We start from the raw sequence: 18,764 nt of genomic DNA, 5'->3' as shown, positions 1-18,764 counted from the left end.
TGCGTGCGTGTGTGACTAGATGGGTTTTGAAATGACTCCGTAAAAGCAGCATAAATCACTCAACAACAGCAAGAAGTTTATGTTGCGCACTGTTCTTATAGAATCCAAGTAGCACTAGCACTACGAAGTGACACTTGAATCATGATCTCAAATTCTCAACGGTCAACACGCAGTAACAAATGGACATGCAAGAACGGGCAAACCATAGAGTACAATGTATGCACTTTCCAAACAAATAGTATTTTTTTATACACAAGTTGTGCATGTTTTTACACCACTCCTTTTGGTCTTTATCTCTCTGTCTTATCTCCTAGAAGTAACCACTTTATTCCTTGTCTTTTCTTCTCCGTGTAGATGGTCTCTACTTATCAAGAGATATGAACCGGAGGGATGCCGGACGCTCCTCAGCGATTAGCGACTCTCGGCCGTTGGATCTCTCCCTTGATGCGTTTTCGTCCATTGGATCGATAGGTGGAGGAATCTGCGCCGTCGGATCGAAAGAAGCTCCTCAGCCCGCTCCTCAGCCCGCCCAATGCCACCGCTCGTAAATAGTCTGCCCTGCCGGGGGCATTTTCGTCATTTTGCTCACAGGGGGTATAAAAGGGCCGGCTCCCGTGGTGAACCCTAGCCTCCTCCTCTCCCCTCCCGCGCACCTCCTCTCCCCGCGTCCCAGCCCCCGCTCGCCCCGCCCTCTCCCCTTCCTCTCCCTCCCTCAGACCTCGCCGCCCCGCTCACATCGCTGCCGCCGACGCCCTCGGACCACGCCACGGTGGACCTCGCTCCTCCCCGCCCCGCCTGTCCCGCTCGCCGTGGCCGTGGCCAATGACCGCGGCCCCGCCGTCCTGCCCCGCCCGCCGCGGCGGCCATGGACGAGCTCGAGCTCGACAGGGGAGCAACGGGGAGAGGAACATGAGGCTAGGGGGAGGAAGAAGATGGCCACCGCCGCCGGATCACCGTCACGCCTCTGCTTCAACCCTAACCCTAGCAATTCTGCTGCTGCTCAAGGTGCGTCCATTTCGATTTTCTACTGGCCCCTCCCCTCCCCTCATGCTGCTGCTGCTCTTGGTCACACAGGTGCACGCATGCATCCAACGGCGAACCCTAGCCTCGGACAGCAGCAGCGGCCATCACCAATGACAGTAGCGACAGGAGCGGCCAGCAGCTCAGGTGCACCTATCTCTTCCAGGAGCACGACGCCCCACCCCACCCACTACCCCTTCCCCCGCCAGCCATGGGAGCTGGTGGCCTGCCTCTCAGATCGTGACCTGAAGCCGGCTCAGACTTCAGGTGAGTACCTCTGTTCCTCCACCCCTGCTATCTCTTGTGCTCTGAGCGAAATGTCCATCAAACCAGTGTCAATTTTGGGGTCTGCATGAGGCTTCCAGGCCGTAATTTATGTATCAAATCTTTCATGTAGATGATGTAACAGATGCCTGTTATTAGATGATTTTTTTGCCATTTAAGATGACAAATAAATTTATCAATTGTTTCTTCTATGATGGATGGTGAACAGAGGATGACAACATGAACGGTCGTGATTCAGTATTTTGTGCACTCAAATTATTGAACAGAAGGGGCAAGAAGGAAATAATTATGTTATTTGTATGAACTGTGTGTGTGCTTTCTTCAGGATCCGATTGAGAAAGTTTAGGTCTAGATGACAAGAAATAAAATATGGAAATAACAATGTTTTTTAAGGATTTTTGTTTGTTAATTCAATGGTCCACTTCTAAACTGTTTAATTTTCAATGGTGGTGTTGTTCAAGTAGTGGGTTTGTTCATGATGCACATGGGGAATAACATGATTTTTGTGGTGAATATGTGGGAACTGTCATGATTTTAAGGATTTCCCTTCTTTCTTCCTCTTGCTGATATAAATTATGTTTTAGCATTTTTTTGCCAAGCTAGCATCTGCAAAAAGTTTCTTATTTCATTTTCCAGCTTCTGACCCTGATTTGACTAGATGCAGAGATGTGATGCTTGCTCTGTTGCCAGTGCATCCTACTCTCCTGGCAACCATAGTGCCCTCACCATAACATGAACAACAGAGGGCTGGTGCGCTCACCATGACCTTGATGGCGCAGCGGAAGTTCGAGTCCTCTGTAGAGAGGCATCCAGTGGCGGAGGCTATGAGGTTGCATTCTTATTTCTCCTAGGTGAGCTTCTCCTCATTTTTCTCGATCAATTATTTGGAGGCAGTGAGCGTCAAATAATATCTCCTCTATTTCTATTGCTTGACCAAGAGGAATTTGTATATATCAATTTGTGGGAGGCACACATTCAGGTTATATTTTTGCTAGGTTAAATAAGATTTACTTACATTAAATGAAGTACAATGATGTCCTGCTATTTTACAGAGTGAACGAAAAAACTTATGCAAGAGCATATGTCATATGGTAATAACCTCTGTTTGTTAACCATGACAGGACTATGTTTAAACATTCAACAACTCTGGCCAACATATGAAACAAGGCCAAGTCTGGCATGGGGATGCAGCTAATCCTCTGCTTGCTTCCAGCACGGCGCCGGCCGGATCCGGCTCGACCACAACCACGACACCGGCATTGGCAGCCATGTGCTTCTTCTCCATCACCACAAAATGAGAATGCAAGGTCTCTATTCTGCTCCCCCTCCCCCTCTGTTTGCTTGTTTTGATTTGGCCGCTCCCCTTCCTCCCTCACTCCCTGATGCACGCAGGCACAAGCAAGGGGAGACCATCACTTCGCTCCTCTGGGCCGCCGCTGCTCCAACCCTACTGGACGCCATGCAAGGTTTCTCTCTGCTTCCTCTCCTTCTCATGCTATGCTCTGCTTGTCCATACCCACCAATTTGGTTACTGCAACTTTCGTTCTTCAGAGAGGACAAATTATGCAGAATTATGAATCTTTAACTGTGGTCTGAGAAGAAAATTGAATCTTTCTTCAAAGAGTAGTCATGTTGTGACAAAGAAATCTGAAACAATGAATGTCTGTGACCTCTGCAGGTCGCCGACGTTGTGGAGCTGGACGAGGTTTAATCCCCATTCTTATTTATCTATGCCTACATATGTTGTGCGGCTGCAAGGAAAGATTACTCCCTGTAATATTAGTGCTACATTGCCTACTCAATAGTGTCCTTTTTTTTCTTCCAAAATTTAGCTGCAGTCATGGATCACTAACCTGTACATTATGTTACATCTCACGGTTATCTGACTTGCCTATGCAATATATCTCTATCATTCATATATATATATATATTAATTCATGGAGAAATACATTTTTTGTTATGCTGCTCAAGATGTACGCCCTCTGTTCCATATGAGCCGAGAGGATATTTTAGAGGTTTATGTTTTCTCATATTGGTTTGGTAGTTATATTTTGGTTAGAATGTTGCTGCTCCTAACCACTGGTTATGTGTTTTTGGGACAAGGTGCTTTATACATTATGATTGCTTATATATGTGTCATGATTTAAATGTATTTAAAATCAATTTTTTCGGGCTGAGATCCATTCTATATTATGCGAGCCATTTCTTCATTTTCAATATGATGCTATCTTTTTTTCATTTCTTTTGGTCTAGGACAAAGGGTATGTGGATGTTTCTGTTCAGATAAAAGACTGAATTAGATGCAATCTTTGAGAAAAATTTACATCCTTCCACTATTCCCATCTTTGTTTTGTTATTTTTGCTATTTCAGACAACGGGATACACCACCTTGATGAAAATATATTTACCTAAAGATTTTATTTGTTTGGATACAACCTCTGAATTCAAAAGCAAAACATGGATGTCGTGATAGCGGTGGAAGAAACACTCTTAATTGTTTCTGATAAATAACGATGCCTTTCTTATACAGGTTTTTTGGTGCGTTTGTGCTCGTCGGCGGGACGGTGCAAGGCGCAACTCCGACGTGGTTCCTTGCCGGTTGGGCGGCGTTCACGCGCAACCCCGGCGTGCACTGAGTACTGCCTCGGCTACAACCTCCCTCGGTGAGCCCCATCTTCCTCCTGCTCCTCTGCTTCGGCTACTATATGGGACATGGCCATGGCTATATTGATCCATCCATCCATCCAGAAATAACAATAGAAGCTCCTCAGGCCGCACCACAGTGATTTGGGATTCCTAGCCGTCGGATCGGGTGGCTTGATCGGATCTGGGCTGTCGGATCGACCCCTGTAACGACATCGTCCGTCGGATAAAAAAAGTTACTGCTGGAATGAATAGTTACTCCTGTTTCGTGCCACCGCTCGTAAATAGCCTGCCCCGCCGGGGGCATTCTCGCCATTTCACTTTGTCTATGGCGGTGGCGTTCGTGCTAGGGCGATGATGATTAACTGTGGCTGGAATAAGTGTGCCTTTGAGCAATCAAGGCACCTGTGGGTATCAAGTTGGATCCTCCCTGTTGTCTCTAGAATCCTTTTTGATCCTGTGATACCTATTGATCTGTCCTTGGATGGTCATTCTTGTTGAGTGATAACCAGGGCAGCTCCATTGTGTAAACAGATTGATCTGGTGATAAGAGATGATGGGGATAGGTTATATGATCGAGAAAAGGTGAATCTGAGCCCACTATGCAATAAAACTGCAGCTACCTCCCCTAATGTGTGTAGTATTGAAGGCAAAAGAGAACTTTTAATGTCTTGCTACTTTAAAATTCCAAAAAGGTGCATTCTTCCTTTGCTGGTTACTTAAACATGATTTTTTGTTTTGCTTTGGTTCTGGTTGAGATACTAAAGGTTGTTTTACATATGAAAATAATAGACACTTGTAGTTTTGTATGCCTCACCTGTAGCTTAGGATCCAGTGTTGTAATGTTTTGCCTGGGTAAAAATAACTCTAATAAATAATAGTGGTTCTATCCTTCTGATTTGAACTGGGAGAGGGCCACTGATTCTTGATCTTAAGGTGACCCCATTTTTCTATGCCTCATGCTCATGCTGCTCTATGTTCCCTTTTAAAGATTCTTGCTTGCATTTTGGGTTGGTTTTCTGCTATATGTTCCCTTTTAGCATTTCTTTCCGCTGTTGCTGCATTCCCTTTTTTGTATATTACATGTTCTTTTTGTATCTCATTCTGCATGTAACATAACTAAATAATACATTGAGATGAAAGGTTATATCTGATATCATTGAGAGGAGCAGGCCAACATCCCTACCTCCCTCTTCAACTCCCACCCAACACAATTGTGGTGAGCTCCCCCTCTCATCTACCTGCTATTTGTACATGCGGTTTTGGATGCATACAAATTGTGTATGCCATGACTAAAACTCGGGCAGCAAATTGTGTGTGTGTGTGCGCGCGCGCGCACGCACATCACGTTTTTGTTTAATTTTGGATGGCTCAAACCGGCTGGAGCCAACTTTGTGTGCGTGTGAGTGCGCATCCATTGCATGTAAAAATCTTGTTTTTTCCAAACTCTTCTACTGTCGGATATGTAGATAAATTGCTTATCTGGGCAGTTGTAGTACTCCATGACATTGTCAAGGATCTGCACTTTCATCGCACTAAATGTAGTTGACTAAAAAGGTAAGTTATGCCTTCTCTCTCGCTAATCAATTTTCTCTTGGCTATTCTTTCTTTGCAGATGATCATATTTTGTGTATTTTCACTATGTATTCTTGTATCTATATATGTTGAGCAGATTGTTTCCTCTATGACCATGATTCTATATGATTACTGTGGTCTCTAACCTTCTCTTCTTTTCTAATTAGAACACGATACTAATCTGATGTATCTCCTATTTGCGGTGACTATTAAATATGGAGTTTCTGTGTTGTCTAATGAAGCAGTCAAATATGCAATCTGAGTAGAATATCATTTAAAGGTCATTGACCCAACAAATTGAACTTAATCTGAACCTCCCCTGTTCCTGCTAAATATCCCTATTTTTCTGAACTTAACAAAGAACAACATCATATATTAGATCAGCACACAAGTGAACCGGAAAGCATTTTATTCAGTCTTGGTACCCTTTGTGTAAAATTATTCCTTACTGGTTGGGAATTTGGAGGTGCAGTATGTGGTTGGTGAAAGATTTTTTCTCTCCTAGGCTCCACACATTCTCTTCCATCTAAAACAACCGATGCGGTCAAGTGGTGTAGTAGTTGATGGTCGAGAGCTAAAATCAGGGCACTGTTTTGTTTTAGGATTTGTGTAATCTTTAGATCCACCTTTACCATCACAATTATTTGCCTGAGCTCTGGTGATTACTCCCAAGGATTACTCCACCAAATAACATTACCGAGGTATCACTGTGTGCCTGGCTGTTTATTCATGTGTAGTACTACAGTGTGTGGCCTTCTCTATTTTGTCAAATGCCAGTACTTGCATTGTGACCCTTGATGTAATGTCTGTCAACCTGTAACCCTTTGAAACATGACCTGTTTCCTATTGGTATTACTGATATAAAAGAGATATTTTGTTTGTGCTGATGCAGGAGGGCATCAGCCTCGATGCGGCGATCACGTCGCTCCTTAGTGTGGAGATGTAGTGCCACCTGGCCGGCAGAAGGAAGTCCGCCGATCGTCGAGATCTGCTTCAAGGACGGCGCCTGGAAGAAGCTCAATGACCAGATCATCGTCCTCTCCAATAGGAGGGGTCAGTTCAAGCAGGTACAACTAGCTCACCATTGCTATCTCCCCCTCCCACTTTCTTCTTTTGACTGTGTCAAACTTGAGCCTGTAGCTACTATTCAGATATCGTGTCAGTTAATCTTCAAAAACGGAGGTGAGAATTATATGTTTGGACAATGTAATGGTTACTTTAATATTGAGATGTCGAGGGTCATTCCCGAGCTCCATATTTAGTTATTGGATGCTCATATACCAAGGCGCGCTCCCGATCTGTAGTTATTTCTTCATCACCACAGGATGTTTGTTGTTTATTCTTCTTACCCGTGTCAGTATTCTGTTTGTCCTTTATACTCGAAAGATATAGATGACAAGCCCTATTAGTATTTAGTAAGCAGAGGCAAAATGGGTTGTTCTGGTGCGGTGCTTATTTGTTTTGGACCATCTAAATTCTGGTTAACTGCAGCTCATCCATGGTTGTACCTTTTCCTCTTTTTCCCCTTGCAGGTTGGTCTGCTGTCTACAGGTGCTCGTTATTCTGGCCAGTTTGTCGTGCTCTATCTTCGACCACCTCTTTGCAGGTTGTCCCCTTCTCCCCCTCTCTTCTATGCTTTCCAGGCCTAGGCTTACATTTCTTCCTGTATGAAGCGGCTGTTAGATTTTCTTTGGACAATGGATGTATCTTGCTTTTTGTTCTCTTATTGGTAGAAGCCTAGCATCTAAAACTATTATTCCCTGCCTTTATTTTTGTGCTTGCTTGGCATTTGGAATTGGGCATTTTGGTCACTTCTATAGATCCTGGTAGGACCTAGGATTTTTTGTACCTTTCTGCTATGTCCTAGAAGTAGCGTGTTGATTTGTTTGTTGGAACTACTCGCATGTGTCGTGTTGTTGGGGCTACGAGACAAACCAATATCGTTCTAGATATGATTTATAAAAAATGTTCGTTGGTCTGTACCTAAAGTAGTATGTTGTTAGGAAGACATTCACTGGGCTGGTCAGCTTGGCCTGTGTCCATTCTGTCTACTTATTTTTGAATCTCATCTAGGTTTATTTACTCTTTTAGGTTCCTACTTTAGTTATCATGGATCCTTAGGTTTGTTTGATTTAATGGAATTGGGACCTGCATGTTTTGCCTATTTCAGTGAATTTAGATCATATTCTTCTTAGGCACTAAACTTCTTTGCAAAGAATGTGTGGAGAGGTGGTTTAGCTCTCTGAGATGGTTGTGCTCAAATTTACACGGGGTGGTTGTCTCTCTTCCATACATTGTTGTCTCCTTAGGAGATTGAAGAGCTTCTCTTGGTTGCATTCATTACTAAAACATGGATGTTTCAGAGCAAGTAGCACACCATGGATTTAAACGTTCAGTTAACTTTGAATTTGTTGGAGTTACTAAAACATGGAGTTAAATTCACAGTACCTATGAATTTAAATGTTTGAGTACTCCAAGCATGTTTGATATCAACAAATGTTTGATACAGTATGTAGCGCCATCATCTCATGATTCTGCTCATGGTTTGTTTTTTACTGCCATGAATGTATTTTGAGTAAATCAACTGAATTTTAATTCAGTTCACAATTCACACAATTTTGGTGACTCTTGCGTGCTCAAGCTTTGCATCGTTTGGATGTGTGCCAATTCCTTCATGGATTCATGCTGGTCCTTGTGTTGCATTGCAGTAACTTTTTCCGGCCTTGCTGGAGGAGATGAAGCACATGGCAAAGCAGGAGTTCATTGCGCACTTAAGAAGGTATAGCAGTGACCAATTTCGCCTGTAGTAGTAACTCTTTCCTGCCTTTGCTGCATTTTTCTCTTCACTACAGTATACTGCACCATCAGTGATGCAACGCCAACAATCACCATTTCAAAGAACTAGAGATCATTTGTACTCCTGATTGTATGCATACATGGAAGAAAACCCCAGATTGAAATTAGAATTACCTTTTGATAGCAAATTGGCATTTAACCCTGGTCAAAAAAACGAGAGATCAATTTGCAAGAGCTGGATCAATTTGCATGTGCACTGTAATTTTTTATTTTTTCAGGCGTACTTCTCTTTCAGATCAATTTGTCAATTTTCAAGCCAACTTGTCGATTTATAGGTTACATTAGACAGAACTTCTCTTATAGATCAAGTCATGTTTCTCACCATCCTCCTCATCACGTAGCAGAGGAGGCGTCCTGGAGCGCGGTGGAGGCATTTTGGACGTGGAGCACGGCCTTGCGGTTCCTGGAGCCTAGGGAGGCCATGCGAGAAACCTGGGGCAGCAAGGTACTGCGTCTTGCTGCTCCTCCCCCATGTCTGGAGCTCGCCTGGAGCTCCCCCATGCCTTGAGCTCGCCAGAGCAGAGGCCTGCAGAGCGCTCCCTGGGGCAAGGCCTGGGGCGATCTGCAGGGAGGAGCAGAGGCCTGGAGCTGCGGGGAGAAGAGGTATGTAGCTGCAGGGAGGAGCTGAGGCCTGGAGCTAGCGGCGAGCTCTGGAGGCGACGACGCAAGGAAGGAGTGAATCACGAGGGAGAGGGAGGAGCGGATCGCCAACTTTTGAATTGTATAAGGATGTAATTGAAAAATGCTGTTTAGTTCAAAATGTGTGTCCGTTGCGACAGATATTTCGGGACGGAGAAAGTACTATTGACATGGATACACTTTATTTATCAAGGATTTTTGTATATCATATTATCACAGGAAAATGATCTATGTATGCACTTTTTATGGTCATGTACAGTTCAGAGTCAGTGTTATTTATCAAACACATAATTTAAATAAGGCTTGTGAAAAAAATTGCCCATAGAAATGATCACTTTGGATTGGTAGTGTCAAAAGGATGCAGAACATTTGCAACATTTCTTCCCATATTCATGAGACTTTCACTCTGTTGTTGCATTAGTCAAGTTTAATTTCATTACATATGTGTGTATGTATCAGTTTTCATATGTAAAGTGATATATTTAAGAATTATGAGAAATTTTGCCAAATTTGGTGGGCACAAAACAGAGGCATCCGGATGCAGGACAAACGTCATTGGTATTTTGTTGGTCATTTTTTGCATCGCATCTCAAATGGAATGGCATTAATGGAGGCAATTGAACCAAGCTATCTATTGTATGCCTAACTATGGCTTTATAGTTGTATCGCCTCTGGTGCCAATGTTTTCTTAGCCCTGAACCCGATAATCGGTAATCCTATTACATGTTCTAAACTTGCCTTCATATAAATGCATCATGTCGTTTGATCTTCCGTCACTTGACCTCCCGCACGCCTCCTCTCCCCTCCTCCCACCCACATCGCCGCTGCCGCCACCTACCGCCTCGAACCGCGCCGTCCGCGGCCAGATCCGCCGCAACAGAGCCCCCCTTCCAACGACGACGAGCAGCAGTGGAGGGAGGACGAGGAGCACGACGGTGGCGGTGGCGGGGAGCAGCAGCGGCAGGCCAAGGCGGCGCAGCAGGCAGCGGAGGGAGGATGAGGAGCACGGCGGCGGTGGCGGCAGGGAGCGGCGTACAACGCCGCCAGGGCCGTGCTGATGAGTCCTCCTCCTCCTCCTTCCACCCCTGCAACTTCAACCGCCACCCGGAACCCTACCGATGGCGCCATAGATCAGATCCTCCTCTCTCCTCATCTCCCTCGCACTACGCCGGCTGCAGGCCATCTCCGACGAGCTCATCCACGGGTCTCCGACTATGGTGCATGCGCATGATCCCTAAATCCCCTCTCTTGTTGGTTTCTTAATCTCCCCTCCTTGTGATTCCTTTGTTTGTTTTGTGTGCAGCTACTCCGATCTGGAAGAAGGGGCCGGTGGAGCTGCTGCTGCTGCAGGTGGACGAGGCATGAGCTCTCATGGCTCCTCCCTCCTCCTACCCCCTGACGTGGTGAACTCCACCCCCTCTTCCTACCCCCTGCACATCTATCTTATTTTTATTGCAATTGTGGTTCTGGACACAACCTGGTGGTGATTGCTATTGTGCAATCTCATTCAATTTTAATCAACACACGTTTTGTTTCAGTTTGAATGTGTGTGCAACCAATCGGATTTCTATTGTGATGTTTAATGCTTGCTGGCCCCTTGTTGTTAACTAGGGGAAGAAGAAGAAACCTTATCTATTTGATTTGAGGAGAATCATGTGTATTTCTTTCATTAGAAGTACCACTGCTTGTATTTGCGTGTTTCCAGCAGCCATCTATCAAAAAAAGCTACAGTTTTGGATTGTTGATTTAGCGGCATCAATCATTAATTGTTCTGCTATGTATGTTCTTAACTATGACTACCCGTTTAGGCGGCTCTTAGGTTAATATGGTCTTGGTTCTGAGTGGATCTCCGACTATTCCGGGTGGGCATGAATCTCTTCGTTGTTTCTTCATCTCCTATTATTCTGATTCCTGCGTTTATTTTATGTGCAGGTTTCCCTGATGAGGACAAGCTGCTTCTGCAGGTGGACAGGCCCTCATGGTTGCTGCACTCTCTCATCGGGAGTAGGCAGGAGAAGTGTCAGCCGCCGAAGCAGACGAGCCGAGCCATCAGTGGTTGCATCTTTGACATCCTTTCCTAGCATGGTCGCCAGCAGAGTGCTCGAGTCTGGAGGGGCAGCAGACGGTGGTGGGCGCTTGCGCCGCCGCCATCTCGTTCGTCCTGCCCGCCCGACCCCCGATGCTCACTTCCCCAGCGTCGTCGCCGTCGTCCACAACCACCGCCACCGCTCCCCCACCCTCTCCCCATCGCTGCAGGGCCCCACCTTCTCCCAATCCCCTCATCCTTCTCTCCCGTTGCCAGTGGATTCGCCCCTCGCGGGATCGATTCTTGTGTTTGTATTTGTTGGATTGCTTGCTTATGTCTAATGAAGAGAGTATATGTCCTGCCGTATACCTAGAACTCTTATGTTTGGTTAATTATTTTGATTTAGTTCCTTAGGTTAATATAATTTTATTGTGGTTTTTTACAGATGTTTCATTTTACCTAGGGATAAAAAGTGCAATATAAAGGTTCATTAAACAAACTGAACTTATATATGATCATTTAGGTGCTGAATTTGTCTATCTGAACTTTATTGGTACTGAAATTATCTCATATAAAGTAAGTGATTCATTTCCCCTCGAGTGGATAAACATATAGTGGAAGAAGGGCTTCTATGTCATACCCATGCCTTCATATTTAGTTCCATGCTAAAGGATCACTAAATCTCGGCACCTCCATTGTTTTTCTTATCAAACTAGAGGGCTTCATAAATATTGTATATATGTCTTACCAAGACATTTTCTAAGTAACATAGTGACTTCAAATTGTTTTTTCTGTAACCTTTGATAGAAGGATCCACACATGTTTTGTTTTCTGCGTGTATATTTGTGCTACCAAGATTGCATTATATTTTTCTGAGTCGAGAGAGATGGACCTTGCTCATGATGGCAGTCAGTGTTATGTTTACTTGATAATCCTTAATTTTCCAATTCACAGCTTTGTGTACTGCTGTTATACACACACTTCCAAAAGAAATATCAGATTTTGTTCTTTCTTCTTTTAAAATTAAATATGCTTGAATTTCCTTTTGTCGATTTCTAAACTCACCTTCCTGATAGTTTCCATACATGCATATACCCTTTTTGGTCATTATAGAAATATATTGTTTTAACGATGCCTGTTAGCTACATATGTCAGAATGTAACTAATTAATTTTACTTCTCGCGAAGTATATTTCTTTTGTTTCAATAAGAATTATGCACAACTCGATATTTAAAGGTGCATTTGTCTAATTTTCTTTATTTCAAAACTACATATGCAGGAGAGGCTCACACTAAGGGAGGGCTAAATTGTGAGATATCCTTGTTTGGTCCTTTCCATATACCTACAAGGCATGAATCAAGATGGCATGGTTTATCATTGAACTGAATGCTTCCATGGAACTTTGGTTTCAGGTGATAACATGAATATATACTTTTTATGGTTTGGCTAGATGGTCCTTCTAGATTTTGTCTGATTGTGTACAAGTAGTCGGGTTATAATTACCAAAACTTACTATTTTCGACCGTGGCTGTTACTACCTTAAACAACGCTGATTTTCTTTTAGTACTACAGTTGTTGCCCACTGCCGCCACGTCCGTCCAGCTAGCGCATCACATCTGCCACTTCTCCTCCACGGTGTTTAACATAGGTAGCACGTGGGTTATGCCTATGTGAGCCATGACGGTGCTGCCCGCACCCCTGCCTCATTCGTGAGCATCACCAAGCACTAGGAGTCTAGGACTGACATGTAACTGGAGTATTGAGTACTGAGTTTCAATACACCACGTCGATTAACCTCTGTCCAAGGCGAACATGAGAATGATACTCTAGATATGGTCCCACTTATTCTGGTTCACAAAATGCAGTAGGTAAGGAATTCATTTATATTTTCCATTACATTTGGTCATAAGATTTTACTTTGCTTTGCCAGGAGAGTTTCACTTCATGTAGCGGCGTGGATGTCCGGGGAAGTGGTTCCTCGCCGGCTGGATGGCGTTCAGGCGCAACCCCGGCGCCCACTGATTACTGGCTCGGCTACAACCTCCCTCAGTGATCTCCAACTTCCTCCTGCTCCTCAATTTCTGTTTGGGGAATTCTTCAATTGATAAATTGAAATGACTGCTGGTTAGGTAATTAGTTCACTGAAAAGATAGGCCATTGTCGTTTAATATAGTTTTTGGTCTCATTAACAACACACGTTGGTGTCAAGACGAGCGACATGGCCTGTTATGATCAACAACTTCTGAGTCATAGGATTTGATGCATTATTCTGTGTGAAAAGGGGCAATGAATGCGTGAATTAAGTTTTTTTGGTTTGAAGCTACTAGCAGCAATTTCTATGTATAACTATACTAATAGATGAGAGCATGTGTGCATATGTGGATTTCAAGGAGAATTATGTGACCGTGGCGTTCGTGCTCGTCGGCGGGACGATGCAAATCGCAACTCCGACGCGGTCGCGTGGTGGATGTGCAGTGTAGGAAGCGGTTCCTTGCCGGTTGGACGGCGTTCACGCGCAACCCCGGCGTGCAGTGAGTACTGCCTCGGCTACAACCTCCCTCGGTGAGCTCCATCTTCCTCCTTCTCCTCTGCTTTGGCTACTGTATGGGACATGGCCATCCAGAGATAAGAATAGAAGCTCTCCTTCCAGCTCCTCAGCGATTTGGGCTCCTGGCCGTTGGATCTGCGCGCTTGATGCGATCCGAGCCGTTGGATCGAGCCCTGGAATGACCTTGTCCGTCGGATAAAAAATAGTTACTGCTGGAATGAACAGTTTCACCTCGACCGTGCCACCGCGCGTAAATAGCGTGCCCCACCAGGGGCATTCTCGCCATTTCACTTTGTCTATGGCGGTGGCGTTCGTGCTAGGGCGATGATGATTAACTGTGGCTGGAATAAGTGTGCCTTTGAGCAATCAAGGCACCTGTGGGTATCAAGTTGGATCCTCCCTGTTGTCTCTAGAATCCTTTTTGATCCTGTGATACCTATTGATCTGTCCTTGGATGGTCATTCTTGTTGAGTGATAACCAGGGCAGCTCCATTGTGTAAACAGATTGATCTGGTGATAAGAGATGATGGGGATAGGTTATATGATCGAGAAAAGGTGAATCTGAGCCCACTATGCAATAAAACTGCAGCTACCTCCCCTAATGTGTGTAGTATTGAAGGCAAAAGAGAACTTTTAATGTCTTGCTACTTTAAAATTCCAAAAAGGTGCATTCTTCCTTTGCTGGTAACTGATTCTTCATCTTAAGGTGACCCCATTTATATAGTGGTTCTATCCATCTGATTAGGTGACCCCATTTTTCTATGCCTCATGCTCATGCTGCTCTATGTTCCCTTTTAAAGATTCTTGCTTGCATTTTGGGTTGGTTTTCTGCTCTATGTTCCCTTTTAGCACTTCTTTCTGCTGTTGCTGCATTCCCTTTTTTTGTATATTACATGTTCTTTTTTATCTCATTCTGCATGTAACATAACTAAATAATACATTGAGATGAAAGGTTATATCTGATATCATTGAGAGGAGCAGGCCAACATCCCTACCTCCCTCTTCAACTCCCATCCAACACAATTGTGGTGAGCCCCCCCTCTCATTCTGGTTAACTGCAGCTCATCCATGGTTTTGTTTTGGATCGTCTAAATTCTGGTTAACTGCAGCTCATCCATGGTTGTACCTTTTCCTCTTTTTCCCCTTGCAGGTTGGTCCGCTGTCTACAGGTGCTCGTTATTCTGGCCAGTTTGTCGTGCTCTATCTTCGACCACCTCTTTGCAGGTTGTCCCCTTCTCCCCCTCTCTTCTATGCTTTCCAGGCCTAGGCTTACATTTCTTCCTGTATGAAGCGGCTGTTAGATTTTGTTTGGACAATGGATGTATCTGCCTTTTGTTCTCTTATTGGTAGAAGCCTAGCATGTAAAACTATTATCCCCTGCCTTTATTTTTGTGCTTGCTTGGCATTTGGAATTGGGCATTTTGGTCACTTCTATAGATCCTGGTAGTACCTAGCATTTTGGTCACTTCTATAGATCCTGGTTGTGCTCAAATTTACACGGGGTGGCTGTCTCTCTTCTATACTTCTATAGATCAGGTTTCTCCGCTTATGTTTAGCCTTTGTTAGGTATACCTCTTTGTTGTCTTGTTGTGCGCATGTGCTACCTTCTAATATTCATGCCTCATTGCAATCTAATATTTTCCTTGCTTGTACTCAGGTTCCAGCTGTTATTTCAATGCATCTTATTCATGGATGCATGCTTTACATGCTCTTGTAGCATATGTTTGTTCTTGTGTTGCTTTCTCTTATGTCCTAACTGCCTCTTGAGTGCAGGAAAATGCCTCAATTAATTAGTTTGTTGCTCCGTTAGTCGCCATGGTCAGATGATGCTTCAGGTTTGCACTTCACATTGAGGTATTGGCCTGGTTACTAGCATAGGTTTTCCTGTTGTGCCGCTTACTGCAATTTCATTATTGATTTGATAGGAAAACTGGTGTTTATCTACATGAGGGACCTGGTTGTATTACCTACTACATGCATCGTTAACTGGGCACCAAAAAACCTAGATTGTGCATCTCTGTTTGTTCATGTGGTGATTATCCTATTGTTTTCGGCATCAGTGAGTTATCTCTTCCCTGTGTTTTTTGCGTGAAGTCTTAGCCAACACCCAAGGTTCTATTCCTGTGTAATTATTTTGCATTGTTTCAGTTTGTTGTATTACGATGCCTATTTTGCAGTCACACAATCCAAATGTAATAGTAGGGAGAAAGATGATGATGTTGTGCTTTATATCACAATTCAAATTCTAGAGTCGCACTTTTTGTTGATTAATCATTCTGACCAGTAATGATTATTCCTCTTTGTTTTATTATATTGTTGGCCAATTATAGGTGTATATTTTCTGTATGGTATATATTATGCGAGTTATTTCTAACGCATCTTGATTTTATTTTAGAATCATCTAACTCAAGCTCATGCCTTTGATCTTTGTTAACTAAAGCTTCTGTTATATTGGATATCAAATTATCTACACTTGAACTTAAGATGTGATGTGTATCATACTAGATTTTCACTCCTTTAAAAAATCTTAGTTAGCATTCAGATTTTTTAGAATAGATGCTCCTATATTTTTGTCAGCGCTTGATGTACTTTGTTTAAATGTTTCTTCCTGGTAGGATCGATTGTAAACAGTGGATGAATGCATACCTTTTCAAGCTTAAGCATTTGATGTTTGGTGATGTGGTATTTTCTCTTTAAAGACGTTCCTACTACTTTCTTTTTTGATAAATAGACAAGTTGGATCCAGTGTATGTCCATGTGTGTGCCTTGGTTCAGTACGCAATGAAATCTGGGAAAGTGGCTTCTGTTTAACATTGTCATGAAAGATACATTCACATGTCTTGAACTTTCTATCTTGGTTCTATTTGTATTGTTAGTTTCAAAAGATATATTCACTTCTTTGCGACTTTTATCTCTATAACATGTCTACTCTTCGTTTAGATATATTTTTTATTCCAGCTATGTTGTTGTGAGGGAGCAGGCTTCTTATGGGGAATGGTGATGATTTCTTGAGCTTTCATTTTGTTCTCCTTTCTATCCCAAACATAGTTTTCGCAGAGTCGATGTATGTGCCGGTTTGCCCGGATAATCCATGTAGCGGTTAGTTTATTTTTATTCATATAATTACTGGACTCCTATAAAAAACACGAAGATGTACTGCGCTATATGTTCTCTGATCCGTTGAGCCCAAACATGTACAAGTGGATCTGATCGTTAGATTTTAATTATATTTTGGACGTTGTCATAGCTAGCAATATATAGTGCAGTTTACTTTCTTTGTCCTCTTGTGGCCACTAACTAAATCTTTTGTGTTTTCTTCTTTTGCTCAGGGCCCTATGCTCCTATAGCTTGAATTAGGGTGGTGCCAGTGATTCACAAGGTAATTTCACCTCCTTTGAAAATAAAGTGTCTCCGTGCTTCACTTTTGGTCACTTTGATTCTAATGCACATATGTGCATTCCTTTTTTGTCATTTATGCGAATTGTGTACTTCTACAATGACAAATCGGTATATCTTAGCTGTATGTTGTTGAGTCATTTAAAATGGATGCAGAACCCTACATTATAAGTTGATCATGCTAATTTATAATACCTCTGATCCATAATAGGTGTCGCAGCTTTGAACATTTTGGATCGGAGGGAGTAGTTTTGTTGCCTACTATTGGTGTAAAGCTCTTGCTCTAGGCTCACACGATCTAATTATTGTTCTATATAGAACACCACCTTTTAGTTTTTTATAATCCCTCAATTTTCTACAGAAATATGTTGCCCCAATATGCCTAATTTTATATTCAGAGGTAGCATTGATGCACTTGCCTCCTTCAAAAGGCCATATGTGTTGCTTTGTGCTACTTCTCTTTCATATCTAGTTATTTAGAAATAGCTATGGTAACCTTTTCTATTGCATTCATTTAGCTGCACTTTAGATTCAATCTGTTTTCTTAACTACTTATTATAGTGTCACATGAACCTTTCTTTTACTGGCCTACATGAATAGTGCGAACACTGGTTCTTTATAAAGGCGTTATAAAGATGTAGGTACTCTTCAAAGCAATTAGAAAGAAATAAAGCCTCAATCAACGTAGTTCAGAGGATAGAGCCCATGGTGGCTACCATTGATGTCTGAATTGTGAAGTACAATCTTCTGCACTTTGCTCTACAGGCACAGTGTTACTAATTTGTGTTCAATCTTAGTATTCCATTTATCTAAATTTTGTATAGTTTGCATAGTGCTTAGGTTCATTAGCTAATTATATTGTTTTTGTAGATCTTCCATATTATCATTAGCAAGGTGAAGTCATTCAAGTATTGGCCACTACTATCTGCATTAGCTTCGCCTCAGAAAATAACCTTTTCACTTGGAAGGAGGAAGTAGGAGTTCTCAGTAATGGTTAACTACAAGCTACAGTAGATGTTCTTTGATTAACAAAGACAAATGTCCTACTATTATCGATGTTTCCAGAGCTTCGTTCTCAATTTGTCTGTTATCTCATTATGTTTATGAGCAGCTCCAAAATCTGACACTTATGCTTGCCAGTATGAATTTCTTGGCTATATTTTATAGAACTTATGTCTTGACGCTTTGTACTGAACTTGATGCAGTCCAATTCAAGTCAGTTGTCCTGAGCAAGCACTATGTCTTGCTTTTGGTACACTTTGTGCCTTTATGCTTTGTAGTAAAGTTCAAGGCCAGTTGTCTTGGGAACAACTATACCATGCTTCTGGTATATCATTAATTTGTATGCTCTATGCTAAACTCAGTTATCTGGGCAGCAACTATATTACTTACTGTTTGTGATCTGTACAAAATAAATTTAGCTTGAGTGATTGCTCTGATTTCCTTTGGATGCACAAAATGCTTTGTTATATTTGAGTTTTATACGTTGGGTCATTGTGCTGAGCCAGGCACCGGTGCGCCAGGGCGCACTTCCGATCTAGTGCATATGAAGCTAGCAAGTGGACGGAGCAGCCTCAACTACAGAAGTTCAGGTTCAGGTTCAGTTTTGGGTTCAAGTTGGATTAACTCTCAAGTAGTAGTAGTCAGAAGAAGCGGGCAAAAGTTTTAGCACAAAAATATAAAAGCGAGCTACCAAAAATAATACACATGTTTGTAGCAGTAGTATTCGGCCACGTACATTACAAGCCACCCCAAAGTATTAGCAGCTCGGCGCCC

The 18,764-nt window shown here is 42.8% G+C and overlaps 1 protein-coding gene across 24 annotated transcripts; it reads left to right on the top strand.

Moving 5' to 3' along the window:
• The first annotated feature begins 632 nt into the window (after window positions 1-632).
• LOC125543495 (uncharacterized) lies at window positions 633-18,414 on the top strand. 24 transcript variants are annotated; one of them, XM_048706868.2, is made up of 18 exons: window positions 633-1,005; window positions 1,075-1,287; window positions 1,964-2,156; window positions 2,427-2,612; window positions 2,698-2,771; window positions 2,984-3,010; window positions 3,836-3,968; window positions 6,416-6,590; window positions 7,056-7,129; window positions 8,232-8,302; window positions 8,724-10,235; window positions 10,322-10,421; window positions 10,951-12,456; window positions 12,975-14,620; window positions 14,743-14,816; window positions 15,366-15,446; window positions 15,518-16,971; window positions 17,859-18,414. In XM_048706868.2, the coding sequence occupies exons 4-10, from the start codon at window positions 2,485-2,487 to the stop codon at window positions 8,260-8,262; spliced, it is 642 nt and encodes a 213-aa protein (XP_048562825.2). In that variant the 5' UTR covers window positions 633-1,005; window positions 1,075-1,287; window positions 1,964-2,156; window positions 2,427-2,484; the 3' UTR covers window positions 8,263-8,302; window positions 8,724-10,235; window positions 10,322-10,421; window positions 10,951-12,456; window positions 12,975-14,620; window positions 14,743-14,816; window positions 15,366-15,446; window positions 15,518-16,971; window positions 17,859-18,414. The 24 variants fall into 24 exon arrangements, 10 of the variants coding, with proteins under 10 accessions (XP_048562825.2, XP_087402840.1, XP_087402839.1 ...); XM_087546714.1 differs by having other exon boundaries at window positions 8,721-10,235; XR_015618509.1 differs by lacking the exons at window positions 633-1,005; window positions 1,075-1,287; window positions 1,964-2,156; ... (2 more) ...; window positions 2,984-3,010; window positions 3,836-3,968 and adding an exon at window positions 17,200-17,257 and having other exon boundaries at window positions 5,174-6,590; window positions 15,518-15,651; window positions 16,208-16,274; window positions 16,922-16,971; window positions 17,859-18,372.
• Window positions 18,415-18,764: the final 350 nt, after the last annotated feature.

Source organism: Triticum urartu, chromosome 3A, assembly GCF_056163025.1.
Source record: "Triticum urartu cultivar PI428250 chromosome 3A, HENAU_Tu73, whole genome shotgun sequence".
Lineage (NCBI taxonomy): Eukaryota > Viridiplantae > Streptophyta > Magnoliopsida > Poales > Poaceae > Triticum > Triticum urartu.
This window is presented reverse-complemented; position numbering and strand designations above follow the sequence as displayed.

Excerpts from the sequence above, each read along its gene's own strand:
- LOC125543495 (XM_087546706.1), top strand. The coding sequence starts at position 2,485 with ATGGGGATGCAGCTAATCCTCTGCTTGCTTCCAGCACGGCGCCGGCCG. Across the intron at positions 3,969-6,415 it reads CTCGGCTACAACCTCCCTCG|GAGGGCATCAGCCTCGATGC; the intron begins GTGAGCCCCATC and ends GTGCTGATGCAG. Across the intron at positions 6,591-14,742 it reads GGAGGGGTCAGTTCAAGCAG|GTTGGTCCGCTGTCTACAGG; the intron begins GTACAACTAGCT and ends TTCCCCTTGCAG.